The sequence below is a fragment of the Oncorhynchus gorbuscha genome, linkage group LG04, assembly GCF_021184085.1.
Source record: "Oncorhynchus gorbuscha isolate QuinsamMale2020 ecotype Even-year linkage group LG04, OgorEven_v1.0, whole genome shotgun sequence".
NCBI classification, from domain to species: Eukaryota; Metazoa; Chordata; class Actinopteri; order Salmoniformes; family Salmonidae; genus Oncorhynchus; species Oncorhynchus gorbuscha.
The window spans coordinates 31,502,706-31,524,385 of NC_060176.1; the positions used below are offsets into that span (position 1 = coordinate 31,502,706).

General features: G+C 44.3%; 1 protein-coding gene across 4 annotated transcripts in view; it reads left to right on the forward strand.

The window, feature by feature from the left end:
- Positions 1–21,445, forward strand: part of lrp4 (low density lipoprotein receptor-related protein 4) — a 242,510-nt gene extending 221,065 nt beyond the window's left edge. For 3 of the 4 annotated variants that reach the window (XM_046346501.1, XM_046346502.1, XM_046346504.1), the window contains 6 exons: positions 2,736–2,849; positions 3,038–3,149; positions 3,353–3,417; positions 10,411–10,498; positions 12,298–12,439; positions 20,906–21,445. In XM_046346501.1, coding sequence (XP_046202457.1) covers positions 2,736–2,849; positions 3,038–3,149; positions 3,353–3,417; positions 10,411–10,498; positions 12,298–12,439; positions 20,906–21,247 — 863 coding nt within the window. In that variant the 3' untranslated portion in view covers positions 21,248–21,445. Of the gene's footprint in view, positions 1–2,735; positions 2,850–3,037; positions 3,150–3,352; positions 3,418–10,410; positions 10,499–12,297; positions 12,440–12,931; positions 12,995–20,905 lie in introns of all 4 variants that reach the window. The other variant, XM_046346503.1, reaches the window with a different exon arrangement.
- Positions 21,446–21,680: the final 235 nt, after the last annotated feature.

Genomic DNA, 21,680 nt, shown 5'->3' on the forward strand with positions numbered 1-21,680 from the left:
TCTCATATGTATATTATTCCTATATGTTGAAAAATGGAGCCGTTGCACAATTCCTGCTGTTTTCAAATGGCTGTTTCTAGGGGAATTTGTGCGTGTTTGTAGTGCCACTATTAGGTAAAAAGATCTGACGTTTTTTTTATTTCTTTATCCTTTTGGTATATTTTGTTTCAACCCTAGACTTTCAAAACTGACAATTTTACTTCCTTTTGCCGCCTGTTGCTCTTGCTCTGTAATAGTCACATTGTTGCTATTTCTAATAGCACTAAGCATGTATTGGTTGAAATATGCATGTCTTTCATTAAGCATAAAACGTATGTTAGTCACAGCCGTGTATATTCCCCCTCAAGTCAATACCACAATGGCCCTCAAGGAACATTATGCAAACTGGAAACCACATATCCTGAGGCTACATGAATTGTAGCTGGGGATTCTCAATTCATTACCCTTTTCCTCAAAATAAATTTGAGGAAAAAGCTACCAAAGTTCTATCAACACGGACTGGGATATTTTCCGGACTGGGATATTTTCCGGGTAACCTGAGAATAACATTGACGTTTCACAAACACGTGACAGAGTTCATCAGGAAGTGTATAGGGGATGTCACCCACGGTGACTATTAAAACCTACCCAAACCAGAAACCGTGGATCGATGGCAGCATTTGCGTAAAACTGAAAGTGCGAACCTCCGCATTTAACCATGGCAAGATGACTGGGAATATGGTTGAATACAAAGACTGTAGTTTTTCCCTCCGTAAGGCAATCAAACAGGCAAAACATCAGTACAGAGACAAAGTGGAGTTGCAATTCAACGGCTCAGACACGAGACGTATGTGGCAGGGTCTATAGGCAATCACGGATTACAAAGGGAAACCAGCCACGTTGCGGACACCGTCTTGCTCCCAGACAAGCTGAACATCATCTTCGTCCGCTTTGACGATAACACAGTGCCACCAACGCAGGCCGCTCCCAAGGACTGTGGGCTCTCGTTCTCCATGGCTAACTTGAGTAAGACATTTAAGCGTGTTAAGCGTGTTAACCCTGACGGCCCAGACAGCATCCCTAGCAGCATCCTGAGAGCGTGCGCAGACCAGCTGGCTGGAGTATTTATTGACATATTCAATCTCTCCCTATCCCAGTCTGCTTTCCCCACTTGCTTAAAGATGTCCACCATTTTTCCTGTACCCAAGAAAGCACAGTTAACTGAACTAAATTACTATCACCCCATAGCACTTACTTCTGTCATCATGAGGTGCTTTGAGAGTCTAATTAAGGATCACCTCACCTCTACCTTAACTGACATCCTAGACCCACTTAAATTTGCTTACCGCCCCAATATATCCACAGACAAGGCCATCGCCATCACACTGCCCTATCCCATCTGGACAAGAGGAATACCTACATCAGAATGCTGTTCATTGACTATAGCTCAGCCTTCAACACCATAGTAACCTCCAAGCTCATCATTAAGCTCGGGGCCCTGGATCTAAACCCTGCCCTGTGCGACTGGGTCCTGGACTTCCTGACGAGCTGCCCACAGGTGGTGAAGGTAGGAAACAACACCTCCGCTTCGCTGATCCTTAACACAGGGGCCCCACAAGGATGCGTGCTCAACCCCCTCCTGTACTCCTTGTTCACCCATGACTGCATGGCCACGCATGCCTCCAAGTCAATCATCAAGTTTGCAGATGACACAACAGTAGTAGGCCAGATTACTAACAATGATGAGACGGTGTACAGGGAGGAGGTGAGAGCCCTGGTGGAGCGTTGGCAGGGAAATAACCTCTCCCTCAACGTCAACAAAATGAAAGAGCTGATCGTGGACTTCAGTAAACAGCAGCAGGAGCACGTCGCTATCCACATTGATGGGACCACAGTGGAGACTATCTGAAATGGTCCACCCACACAGGGTGTGTGGTGAAGAAGGCGCAACAGTGGCTCTTCAACTTCAGGAGGCAGAAGAAATTTGGCTTGGCCACTAAGACCCTCAAACTTTTACAGATCCACAATTGAGATTATCCTGTCGGGCTGTATCACCGCCTGGTACGGCAACTGCACCACCCGCATCCGCAGGGCACTCCAGAGGATGGTGTGGTCTGCCCAACGCATCACCGGGGGGACACTGCCTGCCCTACAGCACCCGATGTCAAAGTAAGGCCAGCAAGGACATCAACAACCCCAGCCACTGCCTGTTCATCCCATTACCATCCAGAACGCGAGGTCAGTACAGGTGCATTACATCTGGGACCAGGAGACTGAAAAACAGCTATCTCAATGCCATCGGACTGTTAAATAGCCATCACAAGCCGGCTACCACCCGGTTACTCAACCCTTCATCTTTGAGGCTGCTGCCCTATATACATTGACATGGAATCACTGGCCACTTTAATATTGGAGCACTAGTCACTTTAATAATGTTTACATACTGCTTTACTCATCTCATATGTATATACTATATTATATTCTACTGTATTTAGTCAATGCCACTCCAGCATTGCTCGTCCTAATATTTATATATTTCTTAGTTTCATTCTTGTACTTTTAGATTTGTGAATTGTTGTGAATTGTTAGGTACTACTGCACTGTTGGAGCTGGGAACACGAGCATTGCGCTACACCCACAATAACATCTGCTAAGTGTGTATGTGACCAATACAATGTTATTTGATTTATATGTGCCATTGTGAAAATGGCGCAAAAGTTGAACAGGTCAAAGTAAGCCTTTTCTTTTCCATGCAGGCACTAACCACTGTGGGGTGAATAATGGAGGATGTACTCATCTCTGCTTCGCTAATACAAACAGCTTTGTCTGTGCCTGCCCTGATGAACCAGACAGCAGGCCCTGCTCCACAAGTGAGTGTGTGTGTGTGTGTGTGTGTGTGTGTGTGTGTGTGTGTGTGTGTGTGTGTGTGTGTGTGTGTGTGTGTGTGTGCGTGTGCGTGTGCGTGTGCGTGTGAGAAACAACTTATTTTGAGAAGCAACATTCCAGTTTTGTGTGTGATCTGTTTATTTAAAACACTAGTCATTGTTCCTCTGTTTAGTCTCAGGTTATGTGCCAACCTCACCAGACAGAGAGACCACCAGCACCCCAGCCCCTAACAAGATCCCCAAAGCCCCCACAGACACGCCTCAGCAAGGACCCCCACTGATTAAGTACGTCAACAACAGGCCTAACATTTTACTTCATTGGCCATGACCTGAAGGGATCATATTGATACATAATGAGTGCTGTCTTATATGAATATTGACTAAATACCTTGTATCACTATGCTTTACTTTTATATCTTCAGTTTGTGAGAAAGTATAGGCTCAGTTTGATGGTAAATGTTTTGGTTTTTTTACATCCCGTTTTGTAGCTGCACAGACAAGAGCCTGAGTGTGGAGGGCTGCTTAGAGAGCAACGTGGTGACGGCTCCTCACGGTAAGATAAAGATCAGTCAGCTTCACCATCATCATCATCATTATCATGATTATTACCCTCAGTAGCATCTTCATCACACTTTGCATCATCATAATAACTTATTCACTTTCAAATGGACAGTGTTGATTTTATAGGCTATATGTAATTGTTTAGATGTCATAGCAGTGTAATCCACTCATTGGTTGATGTTGGAGGAAAATGGCGCCGGAGGGGAGGGCTGCCGTTTTTATCGGCTCTTAACCAACCACGATATTTTGTTTGTTTTTTCGCATTGTTCGTAACTTGTTTTGTGCAAAATGTTGCTGCTACCGTCTCTTATGACCGAAAAGAGCTTCTGGACATCAGAACTGGGACCTCAAATTGGACGAAGAGTTCTTCATTGAGTCGGACGGGAGGGATATGCTTCTATAGACACCCGACCAGGCCCAGATCCCCATGATTGGCTTGAAAAGGAAACAGAGGTTTTGCGGAAAGAGATCAGGGTGCCTTGTGAGGATCACACGACGAGTGTCTAATCTGCCCTTTCCTTCCATTCTACTAGCTAACGTTCAATCGCTGGGGAATAAATGGGACAAACTGAAAGCACGTATATATCTTACCAACAGGACATTTAAAAACTGTAATATCTTATGTTTCATCGAGTCGTGGCTGAATGACGACATTAAGAACAGACAACTGGCGGATTATACACTATCGGCAGGACAGAACAGCAGCCTCTGGTAAGACACAGAGCGGGGGCCTATGCATATTTGTAAACACTAGCTGGTGCACGATATCTAAGGAAGTCTTAAAGTTTTGCTCGCCTAAGGTAGAGTATCTCATAAGCTGTAAGACCACACTGTAGAACACACAGGGGCGGCAGGGTAGCCTAGTGGTTAGACCGTTGGACATGTAACCGGAAGGTTGCAAGTTCAAACCCCCGAGCCGACAAGGTACAAATCTGTCGTTCTGCCCCTGAACAGGCAGTTAACACACTGTTCCTAGGCCGTTATTGAAAATAAGAATTTGTGCTTAACTGACTTGCCTGGTTAAATAAAGGTAACATTCAAAATTAAAATACCTAGAGAGTTTTCATATGTATTTTTCATAGATGTCTACATACCACCACAGACTGAGGCTGGCACTAAAACTGTATTCCACCATAAGCAAACAGGAAAACGCTCATACAAAGGCGGCGCTCCTAGTAGCCGAGGACTTTAATGAAGGGAAACTTAAATCAGTTTACCTCATTTTTATCAACATGTTAAATGTGCAACCAGAGGAAAAACAATTCTAGACCACCTTTACTCCACAAACAGAGACGCGTACAAAGCTCTCCCTCGCCCTCCATTTGGCAAATCTGACCATAACTCTATCCTCCGGATTCCTGCTGACTCGGTCAATAAAGAAGTGATCAGATGAAGTAGATGCTAAACTACAGGACTGTTTTGCTAGCACAGACTGGAATATGTTCTGGGATTCTTCCAATGCCATTGAGGAGTACACCATATCAGTCACTGGCTTTATCAATAATTGCATACCGTACATACCCCAACCAGAAACCATGGATTACTGGCACTGAAACCCGGAAGCTTATAAGAAATCCCGCTATGCCCTCCGACGAACCATCAAACAGGACTAAGATCGAATCGTACTACACCGGCTCCGACACTCATCAGATGTGGCAGGGCTTGCAATCTATTACAGACTACAAAGGGAAGCAAAGCCGAGAGCTGCCCAGCGACACAAGCCTACCAGACGAGCTAAATAACTTCTATGCTCGCTTCGAGGCAAGTAACACTGAAACATGCATGAGAGCATCAGCTGTTCTGGACGACTGTTTGATCACGCTCTCTGCAGCCGATGTGAGAAAAGACCTTTAAACAGGTCAACATTCACAAGGCCGCTGGGCCACAAGGATTACTAGAATGTGTGCTTTGAGCAGACGTTAACCAACTGGCAAGTGTCTTCACTGACATTTTCAACCTCTGCCTGTCTGAGTCTGTAATAACATGTTTCAAGCAGACCACCATAGTCCCTGTGCCCAACAACACTAAGGTCACCTGCCTAAACGTTGACAAATCAAATCAAATCAAATGTTATTTGTCACATACACATGGTTAGCAGATGTTAATGCGAGTGTTGCGAAATGCTTGTGCTTCTAGTTCCGACAATGCAGTGATAACCAACAAGTAATCTAACTAACAATTCCAAAACTACTGTTATACACAGTGTAAGGGGATAAAGAATATGTACATAAGGACATATGAATGAGTGATGTTACAGAGCAGCATACAGTAGATGGTATCGAGTACAGTATATACAATTGAGATGAGTATGTAGACAAAGTAAACAAAGTGGCATAGTTAAAGTGGCTAGTGATACATGTATTACATAAGGATGCAGTCGATGATGTAGAGTACAGTATATACATATGCATATGAGATGAATAATGTAGGGTAAGTAACATTATATAAGGTAGCATTGTTTAAAGTGGCTAGTGATATATTTACATCATTTCCCATCAATTCCCATTATTAAAGTGGCTGGAGTTAGGTCAGTGTCAATGACAGTGTGTTGGCAGCAGCCACTCAATGTTAGTGGTGGCTGTTTAACAGTCTGATGGCCTTGAGATAGAAGCTGTTTTTCAGTCTCTCGGTCCCAGCTTTGATGCACCTGTACTGACCTCGCCTTCTGGATGATAGCGGGGTGAACAGGCAGCGGTTCGGGTGGTTGATGTCCTTGATGATCTTTATGGCCTTCCTGTAACATCGGGTGGTGTAGGTGTCCTGGAGGGCAGGTAGTTTGCCCCCGGTGATGCATTGTGTAGACCTCACTACCCTCTGGAGAGCCTTACGGTTGAGGGCGGAGCAGTTGCCGTACCAGGCGGTGATACAGCCCGCCAGGATGCTCTCGATTGTGCATCTGTAGAAGTTTGTGAGTGCTTTTGGTGACAAGCCGAATTTCTTCAGCCTCCTGAGGTTGAAGAGGCGCTGCTGCGCCTTCTTCACGACGCTGTCAGTGTGAGTGGACCAATTCAGTTTGTCTGTGATGTGTATCCCGAGGAACATAAAACTTGCTACCCTCTCCACTACTGTTCCATCGATGTGGATAGGGGGGTGTTCCCTCTGCTGTTTCCTGAAGTCCACAATCATCTCCTTAGTTTTGTTGACGTTGAGTGTGAGGTTATTTTCCTGACACCACACTCCGAGGGCCCTCACCTACTCCCTGTAGGCCGTCTCGTCGTTGTTGGTAATCAAGCCTACCACTGTTGTGTCGTCCGCAAACTTGATGATTGAGTTGGAGCGTGCGTGGCCACGCAGTCGTGGGTGAACAGGGAGTACAGGAGAGGGCTCAGAACGCACCCTTGTGGGGCCCCGTGTTGAGGATCAGTGGGGAGGAGATGTTGTTGCCTACCCTCACCACCTGGGGGTGGCCCGTCAGGAAGTCCAGTACCCAGTTGCACAGGGCGGGGTCGAGACCCAGGGTCTCGAGCTTGATGACGAGCTTGGAGGGTACTATAGTGTTGAATGCCGAGCTGTAGTCGATGAACAGCATTCTCACATAGGTATTCCTCTTGTCCAGGTGGGTTAGGGCAGTGTGCAGTGTGGTTGAGATTGCATCGTCTGTGGACCTATTTGGGCGGTAAGCAAATTGGAGTGGTTCTAAGGTGTCAGGTAGGGTGGAGGTGATATGGTCCTTGACTAGTCTCTCAAAGCACTTCATGATGACGGAAGTGAGTGCTACGGGGCGGTAGTCGTTTAGCTCAGTTACCTTAGCTTTCTTGGGAACAGGAACAATGGTGGCCCTCTTGAAGCATGTGGGAACAGCAGACTGGTATAGGGATTGATTGAATATGTCCGTAAACACACCGGCCAGCTGGTCTGCGCATGCTCTGAGGGCGCGGCTGGGGATGCCGTCTGGGCCTGCAGCCTTGCGAGGGTTAACACGTTTAAATGTCTTACTCACCTCGGCTGCAGTGAAGGAGAGACCGCAAGTTTTCATTGCAGGCCGTGTCAGTGGCACTGTATTGTCCTCAAAGCGGGCACAAAAGTTATTTAGTCTGTCTGGGAGCAAGACATCCTGGTCCGTGACTGGGCTGGGTTTCTTCTTGTAGTCCGTGATTGACTGTAGACCCTGCCACATGCCTCTTGTGTCTGAGCCGTTGGATTGAGATTCTACTTTGTCTCTGTACTGACGCTTAGCTTGTTTATTAGCCTTGCGGAGGGAATAGCTGCACTGTTTGTATTCGGTCATGTTGCCAGACACCTTGCCCTGATTAAAAGCAGTGGTTCGCGCTTTCAGTTTCACGCGAATGCTGCCATCAATCCACGGTTTCTGGTTAGGGAATGTTTTTATCGTTGCTATGGGAACGGCATCTTCAACGCACGTTCTAATGAACTCGCACACCGAATCAGCGTATTCGTCAATATTTTTATCTGACGCAATACGAAACATGTCCCAGTCCACGTGATGGAAGCAGTCTTGGAGTGTGGAGTCAGCTTGGTCTGACCAGCGTTGGAACGACCTCAGCGTGGGAGCCTCTTGTTTAAGTTTCTGCCTGTAGGCAGGGATCAACAAAATGGAGTCGTGGTCAGCTTTTCCGAAAGGGGGGCGGGGCAGGGCCTTATATGCGTCGCGGAAGTTAGAGTAACAATGATCCAAGGTTTTACCACCCCTGGTTGCGCAATCGATATGCTGATAAAATTTAGGGATTCTTGTTTTCAGATTAGCTTTGTTAAAATCCCCAGCTACAATGAATGCAGCCTCCGGATAAATGGTTTCCAGTTTGCAAAGAGTTAAATAAAGTTTGTTCAGAGCCATCGATGTGTCTGCTTGGGCGGGGATATATACGGCTGTGATTATAATCGAAGAGAATTCTCTTGGAAGATAATGCGGTCTACATTTGATTGTGAGGAATTCTAAATCAGGTGAACAGAAGGATTTGAGTTCCTGTATGTTTCCTTCATCACACCATGTCTCGTTAGTCATGAGGCATACGCCCCCGCCACTCTTCTTACCAGAAAGATGTTTGTTTCTGTTGGCGCGATGTGTGGAGAAACCCGTTGGCTGCACCGCATCGGATAGCGTCTTCCCAGTAAGCCATGTTTCCGTGAAGCAGAGAACGTTGCAGTCTCTGATGTCCCTCTGGAATGCTACCCTTGCTCGGATTTCATCAACCTTGTTGTCAAGAGACTGGACATTGGCAAGAAGAATGCTGGGGAGTGGTGCGCGATGTGCTCTTGTCCGGAGTCTGACCAGAAGACCACTACGTTTCCCTCTTTTTCGGAGTCGTTTTCTTGGGTCGCTGCATGCGATCCATTCCATTGTCCTGTTTGTAAGGCAGAACACAGGATCCGCGTCGCGGAAAACATATTATTGGTCGTACTGATGGTGAGTTGACGCTGATCTTATATTCAGTAGTTCTTCTCGACTGTATGTAATGAAACCTAAGATGACCTGGGGTACTAATGTAAGAAATAACACGTAAAAAAAACAAAAAACTGCATAGTTTCCTAGGAACGCGAAGCGAGGCGGCCATCTCTGTCGGCGCCGGAAGTTTTGACAAACCCGTAGCACTCAAGTCTTTAGCCATGAAGTGCTTTGAAAGGCTGTTCATGGCTCACATCAACACCATTATGCCAGAAAAACTAGACCAAATCAAATTTGCATTACCGCCCTAACAGATCCACAAATGATGCAATCTCTATTGCACTTCACACTGCCCTTTCCCACCTGGACAAAAGGAACACCTATGTGAGAATGCTATTAATTTACTACAGCTCAGCGTTCAACACCATAGTGCATTCAAAGCTCATCACTAAGATAAGGACCCTGGGACGAGACACCTCCCTTTGCAACTGGATCCTGGACTTTCTGACGGTCCTCCCCCAAGTGGTAAGGGTAAGTAACAACACATCTGCCACGCTGATCCTCAACATGGGGGCCCCTCAGGGGTGCGTGCTCAGTCCCCTCCTGTACTCCCTGTTCACTCATGACTGCATGGCCAGGCACGACTCCAACACCATCATTAAGTTTTCTGATGACACAACAGTGGTAGGCCTGATCACCGACAACAACCTCTCCCTCAACGTGATCAAGACAAAGGAGATGATCGTGGACTACAGGAAATGGAGGACCAAGCACGTCCCCATTCTCATCGGCGAGGCTTTAGTGGAGCAGGTTGAGAGCTTTAAGTACCTTGGCGTCCACATCACCAACCAACTAACATGGTCCAAACATACCAAGACAGTCGCGAAGAGGGCATTAAAAAAACATATTCCCCCTCAGGAGACTGAAAATATTTGGCATGGGTCCTCAGATCCTCATATGGTTTTAAAGCTGCATCATCGAGAGCGTCCTGACGGATTGTATCACTGCCTGGTATGGCCACTGCTCGGCCTCCGACCGCAAGGCACTACAGAGGGTAGTGCCTATGGCCCAGTAAATCACTGGGGTCAAGCTTCCTGCCATCCAGGAACTCTATATCAGGAGGTGTCAGAGGAAGTCCCTAGAAATTGCCAACGAGTCCAGCCACCCTAGTCATAGACTGTTCTCTCTGCTACCGCACGACAATCGGTACTGGAGCGCCAAGTCTAGGTCCAAGAGGCTTCTCAACAGCTGCTACCCACAAGCCATAAGACTCCTTGAACAGCTAATCAAATGGCTACCCAGACTATTTGCATTGTCCCCCCCCCTTCTATGTTGCTGCTACTGTCTGTTATTATCTATGCATAGTCACTTTAATAACTCTACCTACATGGACATATTACCTCAATTACCTTGACACCGGTGACCCCGCACATTGACTCTGTACTGGTACCCCGTGTATATAGCCCCACTATTGATATTTACTGCTGCTCTTTAATTGTTTGTTATTCTTCTCTTTTTTGTTGGTATTTTCTTAAAATTGCATTGTTGGTTAAGGGCTTGTAAGTAAGGTCTACACCTGTTGTATTCGGCGCATGTGACAAATACAATTTGATTTGTTCATCTGCAACGCTTCTTTCACAGGGGAGGGGCTTCATATCAGCTATGTGATTGGAGGAGCGTTGACCATCCTGGCCATCCTGATAATCATCACTGCCTTCATTATTTACAGGTAAGACCAAGTCCTCTCTAAATACTAAAAATTCCTGTCATTTGACATTTACATTTGAGTAATTTATCAGAAGCTCTAATCTAGAGCAATTTATTGTTAGTACATTCATCTTAAAGTAGCTAGGTGAGACAACTACATTAGTCATAGTAAGTAAAATGTTCCTCAATTAAGAAGTCATCAACAAAGTTAGTGCTAGTAATAAAAAGTATATGTACACTACCGTTTAAAAGTTTGGGATCACTTAGAAATGTAATTTTTTAAAGAAAAGCACATTTTATGTCCATTAAAATCTAATAAAATTGATCAGAAATACAGTACAGACATTGTTAATGTTGTAAATGACTATTGTAGCTGGAAACTGATTTTTAATGGAATATCTTCATAGGCGTACAGAGGCCCATTATCAGCAACCATCACTCCTGTGTTCCAATGGCACGTTGTGTTAGCTAATCCAACATTATCATTTTAAAAGGCTAATTGATAATTAGAAAACCCTTTTATAGTTATGTTAGCACAGCTGAAAACTGTTGTTCTGATTAAAGAAGCAAAAAAACTCCTTCTTTAGACTAGTTGAGTATCTGGAGTATCAGCATTTGTGGGAGAGAAACAATTGCCTCACAAGTCCTCAATTGGCAGCTTCATTAAATAGTACCCGCCAAACACCAGTCTGAGTGAAGAGGTGAAGAGGCGGCTCCGGGATGCTGGCCTTCTAGGCAGAGTTCCTTTGTCCAGTGCCTGTGTTATTTTGCCCATCTTAATCTTTTCTTTTTATTGGCCAGTCTGAGATATTGCATTTTCTTTGCAACTCTGCCTTGAAGGCCAGCATCCCGGAGTCGCCTCTACACTGTTGACGTTGAGACTGTTTTTTTTTCAGGTACTATTTAATGAAGCTGCCAGTTGAGAACTTGAGATGTCTGTTTCTCAAACTAGACACTCTAATGTACTTGTCCTCTTGCTCAGTTGTGCACTGGGGCCTCCCACTCCTCTTTCTATTCTGGTTAGGGCCAGTTTGCGCTGTTCTGTGAAGGGAGTAGTACACAGCGTTGTAAGAGATCTTCAGTTTCTTGGCAATTTTTCGCATGGAATAGCCTTCATTTCTCAGAACAAGAATAGACTGACGAGTTTCAGAAGAAAGGTCTTTGTTTCTGGCCATTTTGAGCCTGTAATTGAACCCACAAATGCTAATGCTCCAGATACTCAACTTGTCTAAAGAAGGCCCGTTTTATTTATAATTAGAACAACAGTTTACAGCTGTGCTAACATAATTCCAAAAGGGTTTTCTATTGATCAATTAGCCTTTTAAAATGATAAACTTGACTAACACAACGTGACATTGGAACACAGGAGTGATGGTTGCTGATAATGGGCCTCTGTACGCCTATGTAGATATTCCATAATAATATGCCGTTTCCAGCAGCAATACTCATTTACAATGTCTTCACTGTATTTCTGATCAATTTGATGTTATTTTTCTTTTTTCTTTCAAAAACAAGGACATTTCTATGTGACTCCAAACTTTTAATGGTAGTGTATATATGTCTATTCTCCATCCCTTTATCTGCCCAGATCTGAAATAAGTGATTAGGTGCAAACAAGTTTAGCACCAATAGATTTGGCCAATGTTACTGTCATGTAACTTGTTGTTTCATGTCAGTGCAGATAAAGATCACACAGAGAGGAAGCTATATTAGACCTGTGACATTTGTCTGTTGTGGGAGCTAACCTAGATAGCCACCCCATGGACAGTTTAATCCAGTGGACTGTGTGTTCAATGTGTTTACCCATCTTTCTATCCTCAGACACAAAAAGTCCAAGTTTGCTGACCCCGGGGTGAGCAACCTGACCTACAGTAACCCCTCATATAGGACGTCAACACAAGAGGTCAAGATTGAGACCTCTCAAAAGCCGCCCATTTACAACCAGCTACGATATAAGAAAGAGGTAACTACTCAGGCCTATTTAGTATTTCAAGCCTAGCTTTTTTCATGTGCAAGCATTTGCAGCAGATATTTTTTCTGGAGGGTCTAAAGCATAAATGTGAAATCACGATTTGAAGGTGAAACAGAAATGTATGTTATTCTTATATAATAACATGCAACGTTTGCACTGGTGCAAACGTTTACTGAATCTGGGCCTTATCTCTCACTTCAGACTTTGATGAGAATAAGAAAGTACCTAATGTTTTAATAGCATAATGGATACATTTGTGAATCCATTGGGATTCTGTATGCCTATTATGACTGGGTTTCAAAAGGTATGGCTAGAAGTAACCATTGAGACAAATACTAGTTTTCAATGTTTGTCTCTATCTCCTATGCTGTAGATAGATTGCTTTACAGTAGTTTTATTATAACCAAACATGAAGAGGCTCAAGTGGTAGCCGACCCGTCCACTCATCTCTCTTTTCTTCTCTTCCCCTCTCCTTCACTGCAGCTCTCTCATCCTTACAACAGCCTCTCTCCTTTATTCTTTTGACCTGTTTTGTCCTGCGCAGAGGTAGTCACACACCATGGGGGAATCCCTCCATCAATCAATCTTATCACTCTCTTTTTCACTCCTCTTGTATCTCCCACTCCTTTTGTCTCTTTCTCTTGTCCCCACCTTCACCTAACATGTGTACATGCTCTCTCTCTCATGTGTCTACTATTGTTGCTCTACTTGATCTTGTGTGACAACTGACTCTTTCTGATGACTGACTTTACTAATGATTTTTAAAATGTAGAGATAAACAGTGCCTTCAGAAAATTCTCACACCCCTTGACTTTTTCCACATTTGTTGTGCTACAGCCTGAATTTAAAATGGATTACATTGAGATTGTGTGTCACTGGCATACACACAATCAAATCAAGTTTTTTTGTCACATACACATGGTTAGCGAAATGCTTGTGCTTTTAGTTCCGACAGTGCAGTAATATCTAACAAGTAATCTAACAATTCCCCAACAACGACCTAATATATATATATATGGCCGAGCGGCATAGGCAAGGTGAAGTAAATGGTATAAAATACAGTATAAACATGTGATATGAGTAATGTAAGATATGTAAACATTATTAAAGTGGCATTATTTAGAGTGCATTATATAAAGTGACTTGTGATGTGGCTAGTGCCTGTTCTGAGTTATTGATTGCTGTTTAGCAGTCTGATGGCCTTGAGATAGAAGCTGTTTTCAGTCTCTTGTACCCAGCTTTGAGTTAGTGAATGCTGTTTAACAGTCTGATGGCCTTGAGATAGAAGCTGTTTTCAGTCTCTCGGTCCCAGCTTTGATTCACCTGTACTGACCCCGCCTTCTGGATGATAGCGGTGTGAACAGGCAGTGGCTCGGGTGGTTGATGTCCTTGTTGATCTTTTTGGCCTTCCTGTGACATCGGGTGCTGTAGGTGTCATGGAGGGCAGGTACTTTTCCACCGGTGATACTCTTGTGCAGACCGCACCACCCTCTGGAGAGCCTTGCAGTTGAGTGCGGTGCAGTTGCCTTACCAGGCTGTGATACAGCCCGACCGGATGCTCTCGATTGTGCATCTGGAAAAGTTTGTCAGGGTTTTGGGTGACAAGCCAAATTTCTTCAGCCTCCTGAGGTTGAAGAGGCACTGTTGCTCCTTCTTCACCACACTGTCTGTGGGAGTGGACCATTTCAGTTTGTCTGTGATGTGTATGCAGAGGCACTTAAAACGTTCCACCTTCTCCACTGCTGTCCCTTCAATGTGGATAGGGGGGTGCTACCTCTGCTGTTTCCTGACACCACAATCTGAGTGCCCTCACCTCCTCCCTGTAGGCTCTCGTCGTTGTTGGTAATCAAGTCTACGACTGTAGTGTCGTCTGCAAACTTGATGATTGAATGAGCTTGGAGGGTACTATGGTGTTGAATGCTGAGCTGTAGTCAATGAACAGCATTCTTACATAGGTATTTCTTTTGCCCAGATGGAATAGGGCAGTGATTGCATCGTCTGTGGACCTGTTGGGGCGGTATGCAAACTGAAGTGGGTCTAGGGTGGCCGGTAAGGTGGAGGTGATATCATCCTTGACTTGTCTCTCAAAGCACTTCATGTTGCAGAAGTGAGTTCTACGGGGCGGTAGTCATTTACCGTAATTGCTGGACTATTAAGCGCACCTGAATATAAACCGCACCCACTGAATTATTAAAAATATGTATTTTGTACATAAATACGCCGCACATGTCTATAAGCCGCAGGTGCCTACCGGTACATTGAAACAAATCAACTTGGTCACTATCTTCCTCCTCCTGTGCACTGAAACCACTGAAGTCATCTCCTTCAGTGTCGGAGATGAATAGCCTCAGAATTGCTTCATCCGATGTTGGATCTTTTCATTGTCGCTCTCGTCACTTTCATCCGGAGGCAAATACCCCGCTGAGCTCATGCTGCCCCTTCAACACGCAGCAGTCCAGCCTTTCGAAACCCGTTGATGATAGTGGATTTTTTGACAATGCTCCACGCTGTCAGGACCCACTGGCAGACTTGACCATAAGTTGCTCTTCGCATGCAGCCCGTTTTAGTGAAGGAATTCTCCCCACTTGTCATCCAAGACTCCCACTGAACAAGGAGCGCCACCTTAAATGCACGATTTACACTGATGTCAAGTGGCTGCAAATATTTTGGGCCATCTGCTTTTCTTCCCTCTGAAAGCCTTTGTTGTCTTTTTGCACTGAGTCAGTTCCTCACGCTGCTGTTTCCAACGTCTTATCATCGACTCATTAAGGCAAAGCTCCCGTGCAGCAGCTCTCTTTCCTTTTCCAACAGCCAGATCAATCGCCTTCAACTTGAAAGCTGCATCATATGCATTTCTCTGTGTCTTTGCCATGATGAGGGTGACAAAATTACTACCGTAATCAGAATGATGGGAAGTTTGAGCGCGCTCTATTTTACGTCACATTATGTGACGGTGCTCAGTTTTTTGGCGGCATGAATCTTGTGAAAGCGGGAAAAATCCATAAATTACCCGCGTCATTGTATAAACCGCGAGGTTCAAAGCGTGGGAATGAAGTAGCGGCTTATAGTCCAGCAATTACGGTAGTTCAGTTATCTTTGCCTTCTTGGGTACAGGAACAATGGTAGCAATCTTGAAGCATGTGGGGACAACATACTGGGATAGAGAGTGATTGAATATGTCTGTAAACACACCAGCCAGCTGGTCTGCGCATGCTTTGGGGACGCGGCTGGGGATGCCAGCTGGGCCAGCAGCCTTGCGAGGGTTAACACGTTTAAATGTTATACTCATGTCAGCCACGGAGGGGGAGGGGGGGGCAGTCCTTGTTAGTGGACCACGACAGTATTGTATTATCCTCAAAACAGGCAAAGAAGGTGTTTAGTTTGTCTGGAAGCGTGCCGTTGGATCTGTGACGTTGCTGGATTTATTTTACGTCTCATGTTTGAGCCATTGAATTGCGACTCCACTTTGTCCCTGTACTGGCATTTAGTTTGATTGACTGCCTTGCGGAGGGAATAGCTACACTGTTTATATTCAGACATCCATCCATGGTTTCTGGTTAAGGTAGGTTGTAATAGTCACAGTGGGTAGAACATCTCCAATGCACTTCTTTATAAATGCACTCACTTGAGTCAGCGTATAGGTCGATGTTGTTCTCTGAGGCTGACCGGAACACATTCCAGTCTGCATGATCAAAACATTCTTGAAGTGTGGCTTCCGATTGGTTGGACCAGCATTGAATGGTTCACGTCACTGGTACATCCTGTGAGTTTCTTCCTATAAGATGGAGGGAGCAAGATGGCGTTGCTGTCGGATTTGCCGAAGGGAGGGTGGGGGATGGCTTTGTATGCATCGCGGAAGTTCGAGTAGCAGTGACGGTATTGCCCACAATAAACAATAAATGCAGCCTCAGGATATGTATGGTTTCCAGTTAGGATATGTATGGTTTCCAGTTGGCATATAGTCCAGTGCAGTTGCTTGATGGCCGTCTTGGTGTCTGCTTGAGGGGCAATGTACACAGCTGTGACTATAACTGACGAGAATTCTCTTGGTAGGTAAAATGGCCGGCACTTATAATAATAATAATAATAATATATGCCATTTAGCAGACGCTTTTATCCAAAGCGACTTACAGTCATGTGTGCATACATTCTACGTATGGAATTCTAGATCGGGTGAGCAGAAGTCTCTTGAGTTCCTGTATGTTGTTATGATTACACCATGAGTCATTAATCATAAAGCATACACACCAGCCCTTCCTTTTCCCAGAGAGGTGTTTATCTCTGTCGGCGCGATGCATGGAGAAGCCCGGTGGCTGAACCGAATCTGACAACATGTCCCGAGAGAGCCATGTTTCCATGAAACTGAAAATGTTTCAATCTCAGATATCTCTCTGGAAGGCAACCCTTGCTCGAATTTCACCTACCTTGTTGTCAAGAGACTGGATGTTGGCTAGTAGTATACTCAATGAGTCAAATCTATTTTTCGTCCACGTTCATATTCAAAATGATCCACCTTCCTTGCGAATCATTCCTTACAATTGGCACATTCAGATCGAAATGTTTGTTAATTAATATCATCACACCACCCAATTCCTTTTTCCACGCAACTTCATCTAAGAATTTAGAGTGAGTTTCCTGTAAACAGTATATGTTATATTCCTTTTCTTTTAGCCGTGTAAAGACTGAACAGAAGACTGAAAATTGAGACAAGATATTATGTGTGTAGCAAATCTGAGTAGGTTGATGTGTATGATATTGGATGTGATATAGTGAGTGTGTATTATGTCTGTATAAGAGTAAGACTATAATGTGTGATGTCCAAATAAATAAGAACTCTGCCAATTTGCATGGTTGAGTGTCTGTGTGTAACATATTGATATGCATGATGATAATTGTAATCCATATCGTATCACCATCATAGTTGCATCATAATTACCTTTAACATAATTGAAAAACACATCCCAGCATTTCCATAGCAATTGACGTTTCACCTTGCATTACTTCACAACAGAACAAATGTATTCCATACAATATGTTATTATTCCCCTATTCTGATATCTTCCTCCTGCTTGTTGTAAACATATATAAACTTGTAGACAAATACACAAAAAGATAGACAAACGATAAACACAATAAATTATAAAAGAGTTCTTGACAATAGAGAGAAGAGTGAGAGAGGAGCGAGATCAGGTGTGTCCTTATGTGTAAGCAAGCATGTAATTGAGTATGTGTGTGTTCATATCCACTTGATAATGTTCAGATAATTTTACAGTTCCCATACCTTCTTTTTTCGTAACCTGAAGTCTCTGTAAAATGTAGTACAGCCACGGTGTTATGGAGCTGTCTCGGAATAGCTGTCCATCTATAAAGAGTTTGTCCACAATGATAAAGGCACACCTACCATCCTTCCTTTGTTGTCTTTGTACCGGTTACAGTCTCTTATGGCGTTTGTTTATCTCCCTTGAAAATTGGTCATTGAGACCGAATTTGGTCCCTTTAAGCTCCCTTTCTCTGCTTTTGATCAGCCACTTTTGTTGGTAGTGTTCAAATTTTGTGATGATCAGTCGGGGACCCTTGGTCTTGTCGCTCTGAGCTCCATGTCTGTGTACTCGGTGGAAAGCCACCTTGTTTACAGTCTCTTTGGGAAGTTTCACGGCAGATTGCATGAATTCTCTGATCGCGCCCTCTGGATTATTGGCTGCGTCTTCAGGAATCCCCGGGGAAAATAATACTTTCACGAATGCTACGACTTTGTATGTCTAGTAGCGACTCCTTCATCACCCTGTTCCTTCATCACCCTGTTTTCCCTGAGTAGACAATCCATGTTGGAATTGTGGATTTTTACCTTGGCTGTGAGTGTCATGTTTTCTCTTTGGAGCGTGAGAATTTTACTCTGGCTGAACTCCAAAACCCCACTCAGCCCTGCTACCTCCTCACACAACTGTTCCAGTGTTGCATGGATTCCAGCCATAGCACTAGCCTCTACCGCAATGGTAAGTATATCATCCGTATCTGTAGATTATTCTGTTTTTCTTTTTTTGCTGGGTTAAAGTTATTTTGTGAGGTGGTCGGATCTTTCTATGAAGGAGTATGTTGTTCCTCCATAGCGTAAAGCTGTTGGTACTCGTCGATTTCCCTCAGGGTCTCCTTAGTATCCAGATTGGCTCTTTACTGGAATCAGTTGTTTTACAAAAAGATAACAATGAGTCTTCCCCATGACAACGACAGGAGTCTGTAGTACAGGCAGCTAGCGCTCGCGGAATCCCAAAAAAGGAACACAAACTTGCAGTCCCAGCCGTAAAGGCCCACCGCGTCGATGAACTGGATGATCCAGACTTGTAGAGGTCAATTTATTTTCCTGAGGTCTTGGCTGATTTCTTTTGATTCTCCCATGATGTCAAGCAAAGAGCCCACACAAGTGGATTTTATTTAAGTGTCACATGATCTCAGTATATATACACCTGTTTTGAAAGACCCCAGAGTCTTCAACACCACTAAGCAAGGGGCACCATGAAGACCAAGGAGCTCTCCAAACAGCTCAGGGACAAAGTTGTGGAGAAGTATAGATCAGGGTTGAGTTAAAAATATAAAAAAATCTGAAACTTTGAACATCCCACGGAGAACCATTACATCATTATTAAAAAATGGAAAGAATTTGGCACCACAACAAACCTGCCAAGAGTGGGCCGCCTACCAAAACTCATGGAGCAGGCAAGGAGGTCATTAATCAGATAGGCAATAAAGAGACTAAAGATAACCCTGAAGGAGCTGCAAAGCTCCACGGTGGAGATTGGAATATCTGTCAACAGGACCACTTTAAGCCGTACACTCCACAGAGCTGGGCTTTGTGGAAGGGTGGCCAGAAAAAAAGCCATTGCTAAAAGAAAAAAAATAATCAAAGATGTTTGGTGTTCGTCAAAAGGCATGTGGGAGACTCCCCAAACATATGGAAGAAGGTTCTCTGGTCAGATTAGACTAAAATTGAGCTCTTTTGTCATCAAGGAAAATGCTATGTCTTGCGCAAACCCAACACCTCTCATCAACCCGAGAACACCATCCCCACAGTGAAGCTTGGTGGTGGTAGCAAGCAACACTCAAGTGATTTAAGAGGAAACATTTAAATAAATTGGAATGGCTTAGTCAAAGCCCAGACCTCAACCCAATTTCTGTACACCAGCGGAGTCCATCCAACTTGAAGGAACTGGAGCAGTTTTGCCTTGAAGAATGGGCAAAAATCCCAGTGGCTAGATGTGCCAAGCTTATAGAGACATACCCCAAGAGACTTGCAGCTGTAATTGCTGCAAAATGTGTCTCTACAAAGTAGAGTTAGTTATGCACACTCAAGTTTTCTGTTTTTTTTTTGTCTTATTTCTTGTTTGTTTCACAATAAATAAATAAATAAAAATGCATCTTCAAAGTAGTATACATGTTGTGTAAATCAAATGATACATACAAACCCCCCAAAAAATCTATTTTAATTCCAGGTTGTAAGGCAACAAAATAGGAAAAATCCCAAGGGGGGTGAACACTTTCGCGAGCCGGTGTACAGTGGAGTTGCTTACCAACACAACATTGAATGTTCCTGAGTGGCCTAGTTACAGTTTTGACTTAAATATTCTTGAATATTTATGGCAACACTAGCAATGATCAGCAACCAACTTGACAGTTTGGAGAATTAAAAAATAAATAATATGCAAATAATACAAACATTTTGTGTAGATCGTTGACAAAACAATGACAATTTAATCTATTTTCATTCCACCTTATAACCCTAAACGTGGAAAAAGTTGAGGGGTGTGAATACTTTTGGAATGCACTTTCTCTATCTATGGCTTTGGATGGACCTAATAATATCAAATAATGAGGTATTGAAAAGTCTGTTTTTTGTTTGGCAAACCCTTTCGCTTTATGTATTGTATGTCTGACATTTTACACAGTCTGATTTTGGGGGAATTCACTGTTTATCATATGTAATCCTGAGCCCAACTCTAACCTTTTGATTACCTGTAGCAGTTTCAGTCACAAAAAAATCCATCCACAAAAAATTCGAATAAATTGTTTCTCTATAAATGCAGTAAAGAGATGACAAGTTTGATATTCCATAGTTTCCCCACTCAACACATAAGCACTGATGACAAAACTAACTGAAAGACCAGAGGACATCTCACTGAAAGGAAACTACTACTGTGCATGGGTAGAGATTTACAACAACATCCTGCTCTGGAGTGTTTGTAGTTGTTTTCTGATGAGTTGTTCCAAAATGTCTGCTCTCTAACCACTGATACAGGATTAGTTTTCCACTAACTACTTATGTAGGGTCAGATATTCTTCATCCCCTCATATGCTTTTAGGGATATGATCATCTGACCCTAGATGTGTGATTATGGTTGATGTCTACGTCGTGCACAAGGCTAACACAGCTAACCCTTCTACTGTGTCTTCTTTCTCCTTCCTCAGGGGGGCGGGGACAGTGGCTACACCAAGGAGAAGATCCGCATTGTGGAAGGAGTGTGTCTCCTCTCCAGCGAGGAGCTGTACTGGGAGGACCTGAAGCAGCTGAAGCCGTCACGTGGTGGTCTGCACACATGCATGCGCACGGACACTGTGTCCCTGCAGGCCAGCAGCGCCTCGCTGGACGACGGCGAGACAGAGCAGTTGCTCCAAGAGGAGACGTCAGAGTGTTCGTCCATAAACACGCTGACCCCCGTCACCGTCACACCCCAACGCCACCCCCAACACAGCCTGCCCGACACCGGCTGGACCCCCGCACGCAAACCCTCCACCGAGAGCGAGGTGTAAGGGAGGCCTCTTGCTTCACTGCCTCCCTACTCCTACTCTTTACCCTTAGTCCTCCTGATCCCTTCAACTACACACCCTTTTTCACACACACACACACACACACACACACACACACACACACACACACACACACACACACACACACACACACACACACACACACACACACACACACACACACACACACACACACACACACACACACACACACACTGTATACAGTAAACGATATGTACTTATGCTTCAGGCCACAGTGAGTCATACACAAACTGACACTCACACAGATAGGTGGTACATACAAACATTACAGTCACATACATACTTCATGCTACACACACATTTATGCATGCATACAAATCTGGCATCTCCTTGGCCCGCTGGACTTCGTCCTACACACACACATCCGCACTCTTACCACCACCCTCTCACAACC